Source organism: Phoenix dactylifera, chromosome 8 (genome assembly GCF_009389715.1).
Source record: "Phoenix dactylifera cultivar Barhee BC4 chromosome 8, palm_55x_up_171113_PBpolish2nd_filt_p, whole genome shotgun sequence".
Taxonomy (NCBI): Eukaryota; Viridiplantae; Streptophyta; class Magnoliopsida; order Arecales; family Arecaceae; genus Phoenix; species Phoenix dactylifera.
Window position 1 is genome coordinate 1,739,133 of NC_052399.1, and position 19,984 is coordinate 1,759,116.

General features: G+C 39.0%; 1 protein-coding gene across 1 annotated transcript; it reads right to left on the reverse strand.

The window, feature by feature from the left end:
• Positions 1–9,464: 9,464 nt before the first annotated feature.
• On the reverse strand, positions 9,465–10,489 carry LOC120103896 (putative germin-like protein 2-1). The gene is made up of 2 exons (XM_039128614.1): positions 10,297–10,489; positions 9,465–10,156 (listed from the first exon to the last, which is right to left on the reverse strand). Exons 1-2 carry the CDS (start codon positions 10,406–10,408, stop codon positions 9,603–9,605), a joined length of 666 nt encoding a protein of 221 aa, XP_038984542.1. The 5' UTR covers positions 10,409–10,489; the 3' UTR covers positions 9,465–9,602.
• Positions 10,490–19,984: the final 9,495 nt, after the last annotated feature.

The following is a 19,984-nucleotide window of genomic DNA, read 5'->3' on the forward strand; positions in this document are numbered from 1 at the left end:
ACGAGGTATGTCAAAGCTCAACTATAAATTTTACTTTAGAAGAATTATATGAAGCTTTTCAAGAACTTATGAGTGATTGTAGTATGTTAGGAGCAAAGAATAAAGAACTAAAGGCCTCCAATCAAAAACTAAAGGATGATATTAAAAAACTATTGATTGAGAAAGAGAGCGTTGAAAATGTTAACACCATTGACCTAGAAAATAAAAATTCAAAACTTAGCATTGAAAATGAAACGGCAAAAACACTAATTAAGGAATTGAATCTAAAAGTTAAATCTCTACTCAATAATAATACCTCACTTGCACAAAATGTTGAATCCCTTAAAAAGGATAAGGAAGAACTAGTTAAAGAAAATTTGGATCTTAAGAATGAGGTACATAAGTACAAACCAATTGTTGAAAAATTTACACAAAGCTCTGAAAAATTAAATCTTATTCTTTCAAATCAAAGAGCTGTTTTTAATAAAGCCGGATTAGGATATAAAACTAACAAGCAACAAAAGTATCTAAAGAATTTCTTTGTGAAAGCAAAAGATGTCAAAACTGAAAAACCTACATGCTTTCATTGTGGAAAAAGTGGACATAAAGCCTACTCTTGTATTCAAAGAAAGATCCAAACTAACAAGAGTACATTTGTAAAAGCTAAAAACATAACTAAAGTATGGGTGCCTAAGGGAACCAACTACACTAACCACGAAGGACCCAAGAAAACTTGGGTACCTAAGAGCTTCACATGATCATTTTGCAGGTATGCCTTGCAGCCGGGAATAAAAAGAGAATGTGGTATCTTGATAGTGGTTGCTCAAGGCATATGACCGGTGACAAGAGTCTCTTCATCACTTTAAAATCAAAAGAAGGAGTAGTCACATTTGGAGACAATGCTAAAGGTCAAATCATTGGTGTTGGTAAAATCTCCATATCACCCTCCTCATTTATTGACAATGTATTGTTAGTTAATGGACTCAAACATAATTTATTAAGTATAAGTCAATTTTGTAACAAGGGCTTTAAAGTGTCATTTGAATCTTCACTTTGCATAATTAATAGTCCAGTTGACAATGAGATCATACTTACAGGACATAGGCATGGAAATGTTTACATGGTAGATCTTGATGATCTCACCATGAAGGATGGCCAATGTCTTGTAGCCATGGATCCCAAAGTCAATGAGACTAGTTGGTTATGGCATTGTAGGTTAGGGCATGCTAGCATGGATTTAATCTCTAAATTGATTACAAAAGATCTAGTCAAAGGACTACTAAAAATAGATTTTGAAAAGAACAAAATTTGTGCTGCATGTCAATTAGGGAAACAAACGAGAAGCTCTTTCAAGTCTAAAAACATAGTCTCAACATCAAAACCCTTAGAACTAATTCACATGGATTTATTTGGACCCACTAGAACTGCTAGTCTAGGGGGTAAGAAATTTGGTCTTGTAATTGTTGATGATTTTTCACGTTTACATGGGTTTCATTTCTTGCACACAAAGATGAGTCCTTTTCCGCTTTTATCAAGTTTCATAATAGGGTTTCGAATGAACTCAATCTTAAACTAAAAGCAATTAGGAGTGATCATGGTACCGAGTTTGAAAATCAGTATTTTGAAAAATTTTGTGAAGAAAATGGTATCAATCACAATTTCTCGGCACCTAGGACACCCCAACAAAACGGGGTGGTAGAAAGGAAGAATCGCACACTAGCAGATATGGCTCGTACCATGTTGTGCGAATCGGATTTACCAAAGTACTTTTGGGCTGAAGCAATAAATACTTCATGTCATATTTTAAACCGTGCTTTAGTTAGATCCATCTTAAAGAAAACACCTTATGAGTTGATAAAAAGTAAGAAACCAAATATAAGCTATTTTCATATTTTCGGTTGTCGATGCTTTATTTTAAACAATGGAAAGGACAATCTAAGTAAATTTAGTGCTAAATCAGATGAGGGGATCTTCTTAGGTTATTCCTCATCTAGTAGAGCATACAGGGTCTTCAACAAGAGAACTCTCGTTGTTGAAGAATCCATTCATGTTGTTTTTGATGAAACTAATGGAGATTCTTCTAGAAAAGAAGAAGATGGTGATGCAGGTATACTTGAAGACCGAATGAAGGAATTCTCCATACAAGACAAACAACATGAGGATGAGATCAAAGAAGATACAATTCAGCAAGATGAAGAAGATCAACCTCCATCGAGAAATCAAGATCTTTCTAAGGAATGGAGGTATGCACCTGGTCATCCAAGGGATCTAATCCTTGGTGATCCTTCACAAGGAATAAGAACTAGATCCTCTTTAAGAAACACTAGTAATTATCTTGCATTCGTTTCACAAATCGAGCCTAAATCACTAGAAGAAGCTGAAAAAGATGATAATTGGATGAATGCTATGCAAGAGAAATTAAACCAATTTGAAAGAAATAAAGTTTGAACTCTAATGAAAAGACCTCCTAATATTTCAATTATAGGCACCAAATGGGTATATAGAAATAAACTAGATGAAGATAGAATAGTAATAAGAAACAAAGCTAGGCTAGTGGCCAAAGGATATAATCAGGAGGAAGGAATAGACTTTGATGAAACTTTTGCTCCTGTTGCTAGATTAGAGGCTATTAGACTACTTTTGGCATATGCATGCTTTATGGATTTCAAACTCTATCAAATGGATGTAAAAAGTGCCTTTTTAAATGGTTATATAATGGAGAAAGTTTATGTAGGACAACCTCCAGGTTTTGAGAACCACTTACATCCAGATTATGTTTTTAAATTGCATAAAGCATTATATGGACTTAAGCAAGCCCTAGGGCATGGTATGAAAGATTAAGTAATTTTCTAATTGAAAATAAATTTAAAAGAGGAAATGTGGACAAAACCCTCTTCATTAAAAGAAAAGGAAATGACTTATTGCTTGTGCAAATTTATGTGGATGATATAATTTTTGGTGCTACTAATGATTGTCTTTGTCAAGAGTTTGCCAAGCTTATGCAGGGAGAATTTGAAATGAGCATGATGGGTGAGCTCAACTTCTTCCTTGGGCTACAAATAAAACAATCAGAGGAAGGCATCTTCATCAGTCAGTCCAAATATATCAAGGAGATGTTGGAAAAATTCAAGATGAAGGATGCAAAGGAAATCAGCACACCCATGGGCTCAAGTTGCAAGCTTGACAAAGATGAAAAAGGTAAAAGTATAGACTGCAAATTGTACAGAGGTATGATAGGCTCTTTACTTTACCTTACTGCTAGTAGACCAGATATATTATTCAGTGTTTGTATGTGTGCTAGATACCAAGCATGTCCTAAGGAATCACACTTGCAAGCTGTTAAAAGAATTTTTAGATATCTAGTAGGGACATCTAATGTAGGCTTATGGTATTCTAAACAATCTGACATAAATTTAATTGCTTATTCCGATGCTGATTTTGCCGGGTGCAAACTCGACAGAAAAAGCACAAGTGGCACATGTCAATTCTTGGGTGCTAATTTGGTTTCTTGGTTTAGCAAGAAACAGAATTCAGTTGCCTTATCCACAGCTGAGGCTGAGTACATTGCAGCTAGAAGCTGTTGTGCCCAAGTTCTATGGATTAAGCAACAACTTGAAGACTTCGGTATCAAAATGGACAATATACCAATTAAATGTGATAATACAAGTGCAATTAATTTAACAAAAATCCTGTCCAACACTCAAAATCAAAACATATAGAGATTAGGCATCACTTTATTAGGGATCATGTGCTGAAAAATGATGTGATGATTGAGTATGTATGTACTGAAAATCAATTGGCCGATATCTTTACAAAGCCCCTTTGTAAAGATAGTTTCAACTTCTTAAGGAATGCATTGAGCTTGTATGATCCTAGCAATTAAATTGAACTTGCATTGCAATGCTTTGCTACTCAAACTAGTAATCCACCTCAAGGTCAACATAAGTGAAAGCATGAATCTATCTAAGTTAAATGACGAATTGTTCGACTTTCCGGAGGATGGTTACCCTCCCTTGGACTCTTCATGGAGATATTTTCAGAGCCTATTTCATAGGTATTCGAAATTTGGTCAAACATTCTTCATTTCAATGTTAATAATTCAAAAAATCATTATCAAACTTTTATAGGATGTATTATTAAGGGGGAGGATCACAAACAAACTCACTCTGTATTCACCAAAAGAAATCATGTTGATTAGTGTGATTGAGTAAAATAAATTGGGAAAAGATAGAAATTAGTCTGAAATTTTTCAGTGCCGGAGACGTCTCTGGCAAATCGCAGAGACGTCCCCCGGCGAGACGTCTCGCATCAGTTGCGGAGACGTCTCGGGGACCTAACGATGGTTTTTAAATAGGTGAAACAGCTCGAGCCGACCCGAGCTATTCTCTTCCATCCCCGACAAAAACAAAAACCCTAGCCTCTATTTGCTCTCCACCACAAACCCTAGCCTCCATTTGCTCTCCATCACAAACCCTAGCATCCATGGCACCTAAGAGGGCTAGACGAACCGGTGGGAGGCGTCCTATGGTAGCAACTGACGGTGAGGAACGGAGGGAAGAGCCATTCGCGCCGTCCCCTCCGGTTGCTCCGCCAACCACGACCATTTCCTGTGCGAATCGCACAGTAACCACCGGTAGGTACATAGATTTTCATTTTCTAGATAGTGAGGGGTTCTCTATTGGAGAGAAACTCCGTGCCCAAGGGTGGGAATACCTTTGTACCCTCAATACATCGACCTACCCCGGCCTAGTTAGAGAGATGTTTAGTAATATGGCCTTAGGGGACTTAGGGTACACTGCACATGTCCGGGGGACGTTGGTAGAGATTAATGAGGATGTCCTATCTAGCGTCTTGCAAATCCCTAAGGACGGTGAGGCTCCGACCTCACATCCCCAAAGGGAAATAGCCCTAAACTTGCTTTTAGGACGAGAGGACTGCGGGCCTCTTGATGTAGAGAACTCACAAGACCTAAATACCGAAATGAGACTACTTTTGAGTATTGTCAACCGGGTCTTGTTTCCAAAAACCGGTCGCTTCGATTTTGTTTCGGAGCGAGACCTAGTTATCATGCACCACATCCTACTAGGGATTCTCCTAAACCTCCCTAGACTTATGTTGAACTACATTGCTATATGTCATAGGTATTCTAGGTTTAGCATACCCTATGGGATGATCTTTACCCTAGTATTCAAACATTTTAAGGTTCACATTCCAGAAAATGAACCTGCAAAACCCTTGAGAAACACCGACTATTATAATGAGAGCACAATGCGTAGAATGGAGTTTCACAAGGTAGATGGGTCATGGGTTAAGGTACCAAAAAGAAAAGCTCAAACCTTAGACCCTGAGATCCCACATCAAGAGCCTGACCACCACTTTCCTCCACTCAGCCACATGGACTTCCCTGATATACCCTCCAGCTCAGCTGGACCTTCCACCTCTATGCCACCTCCTCCTACAGTCACTGGGCCCTTCTCCCTATCAGAAGAACAGATGCGCACTTTAGCATCTGTGATATGCCAGCAAATGAGGGAGGAAATGAGATCGATAATCTCTACTGAGTTGGCCCCCATCAGAGCCTCACATGAAGGGCTTCTACAAGAGTTGAAGGAAATCAGAACTCAGATAGAAGCTACAGCGCAAGAACTAGTTATTGTGAGTGCCACCCAAACCTTCAGATCAATTGAGCTACAAGACAGCTTGAGGAACATTTCAGATGGTCTTCAAGAGTTGACAAGCCCTGGAGACAATGTGGGCACCGTGGCTGCCCAACTTAGAGGAAGAATTGAAAGGGCAAGCATTGAATTTGAAGCACTAGTGGCAGCCTTCCATCAATCTCAAGGAGAGCAGTTCAAAACTCTACTGGACTCAATTAATGCATTTATAGATGCAGCTGCTAGGGCTTATGAGCAACGTCGCCGATGAGGGACATTTTGTAGACATCTAGAGTTCATCTGTTTTTGTAAAACCCTAGGCTCATTTTGAAACTTCTTTTGTATTAGGAATCAATACTTGTAATGATTTCCATTTTAACCTTGTAATGACTTCAAATGTTTACAATGAATGACATACAATTCCTTTTGAAACCTTATGTATGTAAATTTGGCACAACTTATCAATGCATATGAAACAGGGTGAGCACAACCTGAATATCAAAGGGGGAGTGAAATGAATTCTGAATTCATTAATAAAACAATAGACAGAGGGAGCATAACTTGAATATCCTTGAGTGGTTCATTGTAATATGCTGAATTCTCCTAGGAATTGTGCTTTAAGTACCTACGTATAATTTGTCCCCTTCATTGTTGATGACAAAAAGGGGGAGTAGATATATAGAACTTATATATGGAGTAGAACCTGAATATGGAATGCAAAATTTACACTCATACTTAAAGTTGAATTAGAAAAGATAAAATTGAAGAATATTGGCTTTAAGATAATTGCCCTTCTGGAAAAGAAAGGGGGAGTCAAAAAGAACTTAGCTTTCAATTATCTTTAGCATCAATATTTCATTTTAACTTGATTCAAATTCAGCTGATATGCTAAAATTGCTTAAGAGCTATTAAGATCAATCTTATGCATAAGGATAGAACTGAAAATTGACTATTTTGAATTATGCACACTGTATCTAGCTCTAATCAAAACATTATACTTGTACATTTGATCAAATACTGTGTATATGTTTAAATTTCGAATTTTGCATATACTCAGTGTTTTGTCATCATCAAAAAGGGGGAGATTGTTGACCCCCTAATGGATTTTGATGAATACAAAACACTAGAGTATAATTCCATTTATCTTAACAATTTACTTGAGGATTTCATGTGTTTAATTAAGAATATTGTTAAGAAATGTCTAGGCAAGTTTCCATAATTTTTATGAATTTATTGAAGAATTTTTGAGATGAAGAAAACAGATCAGGGACAGCCGAGACGTCTCCGGTTTGTTCCAGAGACGTCTCTGGCACAAACAGGAAGAACTGGCACGTTTGGAGACGTCCCCGGCACCTGGCGAGGCGTCTCGCAGGGTCGGAGTCGACTCTCTCAGAAGCGGAGTCGACTCTCTCAGTGGCGGCAGAAAGGCCGATTTCAAGAGATGCGCGCGAGCCGTCTCCACAGTACGCGGAGTCGTCCCCGCAAGTAAAAGCTGAGTTTCCGAGTCGTCCCCAGAGAGTGCGGAGTCGACTCTCTCAGGGTATTCCAGAGGATGTCTTTTTCGGTGATAAGGCAGCGGAGACGTCCCCTGAAAGAGCGGAGTCGACTCTCTCAGAGAATTCCAGAAGACTTGTTTTTTGGAGATATAACGGCGGAGTCGTCCCCAAGGCAGCGGAGTCGTCCCCATGCATAAAGCGCAAACAAGCCGAGACGTCCCCGTAAAGTGCCGAGGCGACCCTCTCAGAAAAACAGAAAAACAAGGATTAAAACTGTTCATCATCGGAGTCGTCCCCGTAAAGCGCCGAGTCGACCCCAAACAACGTCAAAAGTAAAATCTTACAGCCGAGACGTCTCGCGTTGAAGCGGAGACGTCTCCGAAGCGCCTGGGACGCGACTGACAACTTTTTCAGGTTTGGTTTGAATTTCAAACTCCCTTAACTTTATCTCTAACGGCTATATTTACTTTTTGGGCTATAAAAGGGAGCTCTTAAGTGCTTTCCAACAACTTCTCACAAACCCAACACAAGATCATTCAAGAGAGAAGAAAGAAAAAGAGGTTCAAGGGAGTTAGTGCATTCAAGTGAAGAAATCAAGTGCCTTCAAGCTTCCCAAGTGATTTCCTGCTCGACTAGTCTCTTCCGCTAGGCATTCAAAGCTCACATTCAAGCCAACGCAATCCACATCGGAAGAACCACCATTTTCCATGCTTCCAACGGCTAAAAGGGTTCTTCCGGGTTCTATTATTTCTCACTGTTTTATTTGCTTCTTGAGAGCTTTTAAATCCTTGTAAAACTTTTTCAATATTGTGCTTGTTCCAGTCAAGGGACTTGGAACAAGGGAAAGGCGTCCCAAGCCTAGGTGAAATTGGGGGTTATAGGGTTCGTTGTTAGCCCGGTGTAAAACAACGAGTTGGGTAGTGCACTCACAAAACTACCGGACTGTAATCTTGGATTATAGTGGAAATTCCCAAAGGTGCTTTGGGGAGTGGATGTAGGAGCAGTGGAAGCTCCAAACCACTATAAACCTTATGTTTGCGATTGATTGTTCTCATACCTCTATCTTTACTTTAGTTCATACATTTGTGTGTTTTATTTTTAATTAGGCAAAAAGTTTTAAAACACCCAATTCACCCCCCTCTTGGGTGACCATCTCTGGGCAACAGAGTTATTAAAAGTTATTATATAGCGAGGGTATCTTGTAACCACTATAAGAAATTGTATTCTATAGTAATAGTTTCAAATATTGTCATAAAAGGTCTATAATATTGTAATGTTTATAAATGAATATTTCAAAAATTTTATGTTACAATGGTACCTTATAAGTACAACAATTACTAGTGAAATAATACTTTATTGGTAATATATACAGTTTTATTATAAAACATAGGCTATTTATCGATAAGATAAATTATATCACCTATACATTATTGTATAACCAATAGTTTTCAATATTGATATTTATTTATGATTTATTTGTGTGACAAATTAGTATGGTTGTAAATTGATTTGGATTTTTTGCAACAACAACATCTCATTAGTAAGTATGTCTTTAAATATTTTTCAAAATAGATATTATATTAATCTAATAAATTTTTGAAGTAATATGGTTTCAGATCGACTATTATGTATTCTAGTTGTACTTAACAATTTTTGATGAGTTCATTAAGTTAGTTTCAACTTTATTAGGCCAGAACTATTTACCGAACAAGTAACATGATCAGCCAATTCAGGTAAATAATTGGAAGTTGTTTGGGCTCGGAAATATTGCAAATAATGCACCATAACCAGCCACTAGTCTAAGATATAATTATTAAAAACTTAAATGAAGATCGATTTAACCAAGATATTGGATCAATAATCCAATTTGATTTGTATTAAAAATATAGGTTTGCTACGCCTGTTGCCCCCCTTCTACTTTGTTCTTCCTCCAGCCAGGGATAGAGGAGAGATAGAGATAGGAATAGCTGTTTTCCTAATAGTCAAAATTAGAAGTAGCCTGAGTCCAGACAGAAGCTTAGAAGTAGGTGCTTCTCAAACCTGTGCGGAGGATGTCATACACCACTATTCTGTTTTTGCCAAACTTTTGAAGCCATGGCTGCTGAAAGACAATCCAGATCCAAATACTTTTCCTTTTTCAGTCCTCCATTCAGTAAAATCCATCTTTTCCTCTATGATGCCTATGGCTTAATTCATCCTATCCGCTCACAAACATAAAGTTGGTGGATAAAGGAATAAGCAATTTGTGATATCAAGTCCAACAAACATCTTGACCTAATGTTACAGCAAAAAGAAAAATAAAAACAGAAGCAAGAAGCACTTTCTCCTGCTGGGAAATAAATTGCCTTTATTGCTGTAGAATTGTCAACTCATTGTTTGCTTATTTGTGCTAAAGAATGCAAATGAATAAGTGTAACAATCAAAATAATACAAATGAATCAGCGGAGCAATCCTTGTAGCAAAGAAAGAGTTATCAGTTGTTGTTGTCCATCCAGAACTGAGCCTGCAGCCAGTCAATAGTCTTCTTGTCCACCTGAAAGGCCTTTGCAAGAACGTCACGAGAGATGGGTGGCTTCGACCCAAACACCGCATTGGCTACAGTGATCACACCAGGGTTTTGGCTGCTCAATGCGGCAATAGCAACAGCATTCTTCATCCCGTAGTTGAACTGGAAGTGAATTAGACCTTGGGGGAACACGAACACATCACCCTTGTTGATGACTTTGGCAAAGAGACGGTTGTCCGTGTTGGAAGTCACAAAACCCACATAGAGTGAGCCTTCCAACACCGTCAAAATCTCTGTCGCCCGAGGGTGGATGTGAGGTGGGTTCAGGCCATAAGGAGCAAAGTCTATGCGAGCCAATGAGATGCCAAGGGTGTTGAGCCCTGCAATTTTCTCCACATTAACTAGAGTCACATTCGATCCAAGTTTGTTTGCAGCGTCGCCAGGCCTGTCGAGGCCGGAGAAGAAGAAATCATCAGCTCTGACATCGTTTGGGTTCTTGCACACAAGACCGTTGACAAATACTGCACAATAAAAATTAACATAATTCACCAAGGTTGATAGAAAAACTTGAGAAGAACCTCGTTCGAAAGCCTACTTATAAGTTTGTGGATGAGTAAGAAATTTTGCTCAACTTGAAAAAAGGAAGAATATATATAATTACCATGGGACGTTTTGTCAGCAACACAGAAATCCTGGAGGGGACTAGGATCAGAAGCAATTGCGTGAGAAGAAACCAGCGCAAGGAAAGCAAGGAGGAGGATGCGTGAAGCCATGTCTGTTCGGTTAAGCAGGAGAGAGTGCAGGAGGAATGGAACTCGAGAGTCTAGATCGAAGCTCGATGCGCTGGGATGGCTTGGAGTAGATAGATATATATAGAGAGAGTGGAGGGATGAGGGACCCGGTTTATGCGATGGTTAGACCGTTGAAGTAGTCAGGAAGGGTGGTCGTGATTTGCTTTGTATTGTTTTATAAAGTAGTAATAAAATGGTTTCAGTTGTCCACCAATTCCAGTAGACCGTGGCCAAAGGCAACGTTCCCAAAGACGAAGTATAACTTGATAAAGTATAACTTGATCTATAACCATATTGATGGTAGGTGAGAAACAGCAGATGGAATAGATCAATATTCGCCGCCTTTGACGGTACAACGGTTCGGCCAGCTAAATAGATAATAAGGCTTGTTTCGTAGTCTAATCATGAACTAGTCCAGCCATTTTAATTATAATTTAACCAATTACTTATTTGTTTAATTTTATGCTAGTATGGACATATGTGATGAACATGAAAAAAGTTAATAAATTTAAAGATACGGTCATCAATTGTTTATTGAGACATTCCTCCTCCAACTTTATTTTGTTGCCATAGAAAATTGAACAGTTCAAAGAAAGATCCAAAGCTGGGAGCCTTCATGAAGATGTTCGGATACTTGGCCACAATGAGGTTTAGCAACTTCAAGATGACCTCTTCCTTCCGTCACAGAAAAGGTCATTGTAGTCATGGTGGCAGCGAAGAACTTGAATAGTTCTAAATGCAAATACAGGGAATTCTTCATCGAGGTTATCAGCATTGGTTGCGCTTATCATAACAACATTGTGAGTTTACTAAACTTATGTTCGGACGCATTCACTAGAATTCTCATATATGAGATTGTTGGGAAGAAGGAGTGATAGATAACAAATATGAATGGAAGACTTGTTTTATTTTCTGGAAACAGAGGAAAACAGAGGATATTTTTCAGCACACCAACTTCATAACAGATAATGCCTCTTTATAGGCTTACAACCAGCGGAAACACTAAACAACCAGATAAGAACCATAAACCAGAAAACTAAGAGATAAGTCCTGTCTAGAAACAAACTAGTAAAGAGATAAGTTTCGCCTAGAAACCAACTAACAAAGAGATAAGCCTTCCGAAAAATATGCTGTCAAAGTTTGAATCAGTCTTCAACACTCCCCCTTGATTCAAAATTGCCCATGCCAAGCTGTGATCTAAAGTACACATGCTTCTCACAAGGGAGTGACTTTGTGAATATATCTGCCACTTGCTCATTTGTGCTACAGAACTTTAAGGTCATCAAACCATTTGCAACTAGGTGCCGAATGAAATGGAACCGAATGTCAATATGCTTTGTTCTTCCATGGAATGCAGGATTTTTAGTCATTGAAATTGTTGATTTGTTGTCACAAAAGATTTCAGTTGCTTTTCTTGGTTTTTGATTAAGATCTGCAAGAAGTCTCCTTAGCCATACGGCTTGACATGCTGAAGAAGTTGCCGCCATATATTCTGCCCCTGAAGAAGATAATGCTGTTGTTGCTTGTTTTCTTGAACTCCAAGTGATAGCTCCTGATCCAAGACTAAAAATGCTTCCTGAAGTGCTTCTTCTATCATCACGTGACCCTGCCCAATCGCTATCAGTAAAGCCAAATAATCTGAAATTAGGAACATGAAAATACCAGATTCCATAATCCACAATGCCAGCAATATAACGCAAGATCCTTTTAGCTGCACCAAAATGTTGCTTTGTAGGACTATGCATAAACCTAGAAACCATACCAACAGAGAATGCTACATCAGGCCTAGTATGAGTTAAATAAATTAAACCACCAACCAGGCTCCTGAAGTTTCTTGCATCTGCCTTTTCTGTCCCGTCTTCAAGCTGCAACTTGTCATTTACATTCATGGGTGTAGCTGCCATCTTGCAATTCAGCATATTAAATTTCTTAAGAAGATCTGTTGCATACCTTCTTTGTGAAATAAATACTCCATCTTTCCTTGCTTCACCTCAAGGCCAAGAAAGTAATGCAACAAACCTAAATCTGACATTTCAAATTTTCTCATCATACTAGCTTTAAATTCAGCTATAAGAGAATTAGATGAGCCCAAATAGATTATATCATCAACATAAAGGCAGACTATAAGCAAATCAGTGTTACCTTGCTTCTTCAAATAAAGAGTAGGCTCATTCTCACTTCTATCAAACCCATTCTCTCGAAAGTAGGAATCAATTTTACTGTACCATGCTCGTGGAGCCTGTTTTAACCCATAAGAGTGCCTTTTTCAATTTGTACACCTTTTCTTCCTTACCATGAATAATGAAGCCTTCAGGTTGAGAAACATAAATTTCCTCTTCCAATTTACCATTCAAAAAGGCAGATTTAACGTCAAATTGATAAACATGCCAATGTAATTAGGCAACCAAGGCTAAGATAATTCTCACCGTTTCAAATCGAGCAACCGGAGAAAAATGTTTCTTCAAAATCAATACCTTGCTGCTGTGAGTACCCCTTTGCCACAAGTCTTGCTTTGTGCTTTTGTATCCTTCCATCAGCATCATACTTTGTCTTAAACACCCCATTTCAAACCGATAGCATTTCTTCCTTCAGGCAGGTCTACTAACTCCCAAGTTTCATTTTTCTCAATTGCCATAAGCTCTTCCTTCATTGCATTGCACCATTCCTTTTTCTTTGCTGCTTCTTCAAAAGTTGTAGGATCTGCAAGATACAAAGCAAATGTGCAAGTCTCATAGATTTCTTTCAAAGATCTATGTTTTTGTGGAAGTGTCCAATCTAATGATTCTACTGGAGGAGACGAATTGCTGATGCTGCAAGTCGAAGGAGATAAGACAGATAAATCTGTGGGGCTGCTAGTGCTTGAGGTTGACAAGGATGAAGCTGGATCTGCTGTTTCACTTGATGGACTCTCCACTTTTTTCTGAATTTGAGTTTCTTCATTGCTGCCATGCCAATTCCAGCTTGCATCTTCATTAAACACTACATTTCTGTTGATAATCACTTTGCCACTAATTGGGTTATATAATCGGTATGCTTTGGATTGTGAACAATAACCAATAAAAATGCATTTTTCTGATTTTTTATCTAGCTTATGATGGCTCTGCAAATTTACCAAAGCATAGGCAATACAACCAAAAATTCTTAAGTGACTTACAAAAGGCTTTGTACCTCTCCAAGCTTCATATGGCGTTTGGTTTAGACCAGCCTTTGTTGGTAAAATATTCAAAAGATAAACTGTTGTAGCAACTGCTTCTGCCCAAAACTGATTTGGAAGCTCCTTGGCTTTTAGTAAGCTCCTTGCCATTTCAACAACAGTGCGATTCTTGCGCTCAGCAACTCCGTTTTGCTCCGGCGTGTAGGGTGCCTGTCAACTCCCTGCGAATGCCATGTTCTTCACAAAAATGGTTAAATTCATTAGACAAAAAACTCACAGCCCCTATCTGTGCGAAGAGTCTTATGCTAGTATCATTTTGCTTCTCAACCAAGGCCTTAAACTTTTGAAATTCTCAAAAGTTTCTGACTTGTACTTCAAAAAATACACCCAACTCATACGACTGCAATCATCAGTAAAAAACAAAAATATCGACTCCTACCAAATGATTCGGTGTTCATAGGCCCACACAAATCAGCATGTATTAATTCAGGCAACTAAGAAGCCCTCCAAGATTTTCCAACTGGAAATGATTTTCTTGTTTGTTTACCATAAATGCATTCTTCACATAAATCCAAAGAATCAATTTTGGGCAAGTCCAAAGAACCATACCTTTCTGACTCAATAATTTCATGCCTTTTTAAGTTCAAATGCCCATACCGTAGATGCCATAATTTTGATTCAGCTTTTTGACCAGCAGCAAAGAGCATAATTCTCCACATTTGAAACTTCAAGCGGAAACATGTTATTTTTTGTCATGCAAACATTTACCAATACCTGCCCTGAATTTTTTTCTTTAATAACACATGACTCATCATCAAACAATATTGAATATCCACTAGCCATTAGTTGCCCAACACTTAACAAATTATGTGCCAAACCAGGAACAAAATGAACATTATAAAGTAATTTTACTTTACCATGGCTAGTCTTGACTGCAATAGTTCCTTTTCTTCAACTTGAATTTGTTTATCATCGCCAAGCCTTACTGTCTTCTTTTGAGTTTCATCAAGCTCCTTGAACATTGACTTCATGCCACACATATGAATTGGAGCAATCGCTGTCCACAAACCAAACATCATTTGAAACCTCCATCGGCATCAACATGGGCCATGAACAACCTGGTTTCTGCTTCATTTTCTTCTGCATAGTTCACTTGCTTCTCTCGTATGCCAGCAATCTGCTTGTACATGTCCGAATTTCTTTGCAATGATAGCATTGAACACCATTTTTATAGCTTCTCTGCTCATTGGAAAACTGCCTAGTTTCAGCTTGCCGATCGAACCGTCCTCTGCCTCTGCTTCTGCCACGGCCTCTGCCTCGAAAGCCACCTCTACCACATCCTCTTCCTGCTGAATTTTCATGCTTATCTTTTTGAGTAGATGATTCAACCTTTCACCTGGAATGCTTTCTCCTCAGACTTTTCAGTTGGCCTATTCAACCTTTGTTCATTGAGCTTGCAAAGAACCCATTAGTTCATCAAATGAAAAAAACAGACAAGTCTTTAGAATTCCTCTATTACAGCAATAACATGATCAAACTTGGAGTATAAGCTTCTTAAGACTTTTTCTACAATAGTTTGATCAGAAATCTTCTCACCATATGCTTGCATTTGGCTAACTAAAGCAGAGGCTCGAGACAGAAACTCTTGTATGGATTCATTATTTTTCATAAGCAAAGTTTCAAAGCTTTGACGAATGGATTGAAGTTTTACAGCAATTACCTTCGATGAGCCTTGAAACTTCCTTTGCAATATCATCCATGCTTCCCTTGAAGTAGTTACTGCTGGCAATTTCTGGAAAAAGATTGTCTCATGCACAGCTTGCTGAATGAAAGAACAATGCTTTTGAGTCCTTCTTTTTGGCTTCTCTCCAATTGATATCCTCTGAGCTGCCAGTCATTTGCTCTAGATCCCCTTCTATGTAACCATACTCAATCAAATCCCATAAGTCTTGAGACATAAATAAGGTTTTCATTTTAATGCTCCCAAAACTCATAACAATCACCTTTGAAAATAGGAAGGGAAGGTTGAGAAATAGACATGAGATTACCATTTGCTGCCATGTTTGCCTTCTCAGGATTTTTATCAAACAACTGGTGTGCAGGAAATGCTTACCCTCTTTGCACCTGAGATAAGCTTAAATCTGATTTGTAGAGATCTCCATTCACTTGCAATGTTTCGCCCAAGTATGATCGAAACCAAGCTCTGATACCACAAATTGTTGGGGAAGAAGGAGTGATAGATAACAAATATGAATGGAAGACTTGTTTTTTTTTCTGGAAAACAGAGGAAAACAGAGGATATTTTTCAGCACACCAACTTCATAACAGATAATGCCTCTTTATAGGCTTACAACCAGCGGAAACACTAAACAACCAGATAAGAACCATAAACTAGAAAACTAAGAGATAACTCCTATCTAGAAACAAACTAGCAAAGAGATAAGTTTCCACTAGAAACCAACTAACAAAGAGATAAGCCTTCCGAAAAACATGCTGTCAAAGTTTGGAATCAGTCTTCAACAGAGATCATAGTTAATGGATCACTTGAAAAATTCATTTATATTAAGCAACAAATTATTCTAGATCTTGAATGGGTGAAACAATTGGCGATTGAAATTGGTAATGCACGAGGCTTAGACTATCTCTACCATGGCTGCAATATCCAAAAATATCTTATTTTCGGCCAGCTAAAATAGTGTCGCTCGGCTGACAGAATCATATCAATGGCCAAATCTTGAGGGACTGTAGGCTACATTTATTGCCCTTGAGGTCTTCTCAAGGAATTTTAGAGGCATCTCTAGAAAATCCATGTTTATAGTTATGGGATGATAGTGCTTGAAATGGTTGGGGGAAGAAAAAATTTTGAAGTTCAAGTAGACAACATCTGTGAGATATCCACTTCTCACATTGGATTTACAAGCATCTCAACTTGGATGAAAATTTGAGAACTTTCACGGCCATGACCCAAGTGGAAGAAGAGATTGCCAAAGGGATAATTCTAGTAGTTTTATGGTGCATTAAGACTAAGCTAATAAATAGACTCTCGATGGGTAAGGTTCCAGATATGTTAGAAGGAAGGATTATAGACTTGCAAATTCCCCCCATGCCAGTTTTATTTTCCCCTCAAGATGAGGAAGCATTTCTAGACAAATCATTCTCATGAAATAGTATCGATTGTCACTTGTTATAATGGACTCAAGATATTTGATCGTATAATAGGTAGTTACCCATAGTGCTGCAGGCATCTCTTAATTTCCTATTTAGATAAAATTTAGAGCTGTGGTTCTAAAGGCTTAATAAATCTTTCAACCTTCAATGGATTATATTTACTTTCAATTTAGCAATCATGCAACCTAAATGATCAGACGACCCAGGATCCGCCACGTGGCGGGCCATAAGATGGCCTCAACAAATCTCTCTGAATTGCCCCACTAAATCTGATCATTATGGAGAGCGCTCCGGAGCTCGAAATACTGATGGTTGACCTCTCGCATTCGCCAGACGAGATGCTTCAGAGAAGGCACATTAATGGCCGCTTCTCACGTTTCACCAGATGGATGCTTCGGGGGACGGAAAATAATGATGAAACCTCCAGAAAGGAACGCCCATGTGAACACCGAAAAATTTCCACGGCGGATTCTACTCAAGAAAACTGGAAGCTCGAACCTCCTAATTCCGACGTCGAGCTCTCGGCCAAATTGATGGAGCTTACGTCAGCTCGACTTCGAGACTCCGCCGAAGGCTCCACCAACTTCAGACATTCGCCGACTCCCCCGACCAAGTTAGGGGTGCCTCCAGTATTCGCCGACCCGCCCCAACTAAGCTCGGGCGCCTACCTCAGCAGTACGCTCCAACTTTCGAGCTCGGAGCGCTCCATCGAGCATGCCTCGAAATCCAAAAGCCGAGCTACTCACAGCACCTGTCAAGCCGACCTCGTCAAACGGCGCGACCTTTAACGAGCTCGGCCTCGCCAACGATCGCACACATGTGCGCACCTACGTCCATCTGCGTGGCCGTACTTTGCAACACTACCGTGTCACATCTCCATATCCGGCCTTCAACAATCAGACGGCACTTGACCACTCCAGCCATACCCTGCCGTGACTGTCAACACCCTACCGTTCTCAAGAATGGATAGTACTACACGCCACCAGCCAATATAAGCTGCGCGCCACCCGGCTCAGAGCACGCCCTCTCATGATGAGGGCTGACATTGCCTCTGCCACCTGGGCCACTCCACCAAGACTATAAATAGCTCGGTCAGATAACTTGTAAAGGACTTTTGGGCTGGACCAAATCTACTCTACTCTAACTTGATCGTCGAAGGGCCCTCACCGGAAATACTGATGAAACTTTGTGCAGGTCCACAGCCGTCGCACAGGAGGTGGCTCCCGTCTTCTCCTTCCAATCACCGGCGGCTCCCTCGACTCCACCGGCGTGGTCCCCAGGCAAAATTGGAACCACAACAGTCATAACTCCGGGATTAGTTGGATTGACTTGCTTCTAAACTACTAGATTGTCGGTCATCTTTTTTTCGGACTCTTAGTCATCTATGCCTTCAAATGATGATACTTTCAGCCTTCAGCTAGTACAGACCAGTTTTCAACCCTTGATCTCCTTACCCTGTTCCTTTTATAAGTCAAGATGGTTCTCTTCCTTCAGTTGATGAAAGTTTGTAATACCTACTCTATCGTGGTTTTTCTGAAGTTGTATATCTCCACCTTTGTTACTCCTCCCTCTTAGGTGTAGCAGCAGGAGCATCATATTATATTCTCCTTTTTCAATTCCTTAATAAAGGTAGGGTGGTTATTACCTCTCTTATCATCAAAAAAAAAAAAAAGTAAAAAGAGAGACTTTCTAGTAAACTAGAATCTTTCACTACAAATTAAAACAGATTTTTCCTGTCTAATTTGTTGATGGCTGGCCCATAAAAAAAAATGGCAAAATACTTTTCTAATAGCTTTATCTAATTTATTCGTATTATAAATAGATAAAAGGTTAAATTAGATGATGTTATGTGATACTGGGACATCAAAATTGTCACGCCCTGAACCCAGCACCCGGATCCGGTATGCGACCGGCCGCATGAGCCCTAGAGCAGTGCCTAAAGATCATGCAAGGCCTATGATTAACAAAAATTCAATAAATTCACAAGAAATTGATACAAATAGATAAATCCGACATGTCCAAATAAAAAAATTAGTTCAATTACAAGATCTTCAAAGTTCATCAACATCAAAGAAGATAAACAAACACTAACTAATACTCAGTACTGCACTCTGCGCCTTCCATCCAATCTATGCATCTGCAACTCTGGTAAAAGAAAAGAAGAAGAAGGGGGAGCTTACAGCCAGTAAGAATCCTTCACATCATACCAACACAATAATAAATAATTTAGAAACCATGATAAACCAATGCACATATCATAAAATCATATACCAGCTATCGAAAGCTCCGATAATCGTAGTAATATGCAAGTCAAAATGTAATAAAAATCCAGCATTAAGTGTGATACATCGTACGATACCAAAACTTCATAAATGTTTCAATGCTTTCTTTCCAATCTCATTAACTGATCCGGATCAATTAATCTTTCCACCTGGGCCTACATCCTGGTCACATTTCCGGCCCGTGACGGGGCAATCGATAGTATCACATTTCCGGCCTGAGGGCAATCGAAGGTCACATTTCCAGCCTGTGACGGGGCAATGATAGATCACATTTTCAGCCTGTGATGGGCAATTAATACAACGAGTAAGCCAAAGTCCTACTCATTTAACAATTCACATACACACATCAATTCTTTCCACTTATACCAGCCTAGACAACCAAGACACGTTTTCGGCCGTGACAGGGCAATCAATATACATGATTAGTCCACCACCATACCATAGTCCAATTATTTAAGTGTAAATTAGCTCAGGATTATCCGAAATAAATCCATTACAACAATATAACCAAATAGATTAATGCCATCATATCAAAGAACCCCCTTAATTCCAAATACAGGATTATGCGCATACATGCATGCACCATAGTACCAATCATAAGCCAACACGATCAAATAATTAATATAAAACTATTTCGCTTGTCGGATCATAGCATATCAAACATAAATGTAAAAATTAATCATGCAGGATTGGCGTACAAGGATCTACAACTTGTGAAAAACTCAAACCCCTCACGGCGATCTATGAATCGGATGCACAGGACTCCGCTCAGCGTCTCTCCAATAAATTGTTCCACAAAACCAAGTCAATATTAAAAAATATCCAAGATATGTCCTCAAAACTAGCATTAGGACTACCAAGGTCCTCAAAAATAATGACCTCTCCAAATCCAGTTAGAGAGAAGGGACAAACAATAAGAGAGAGACTAAGAGAGAGAGGATAAAATAACAGGGA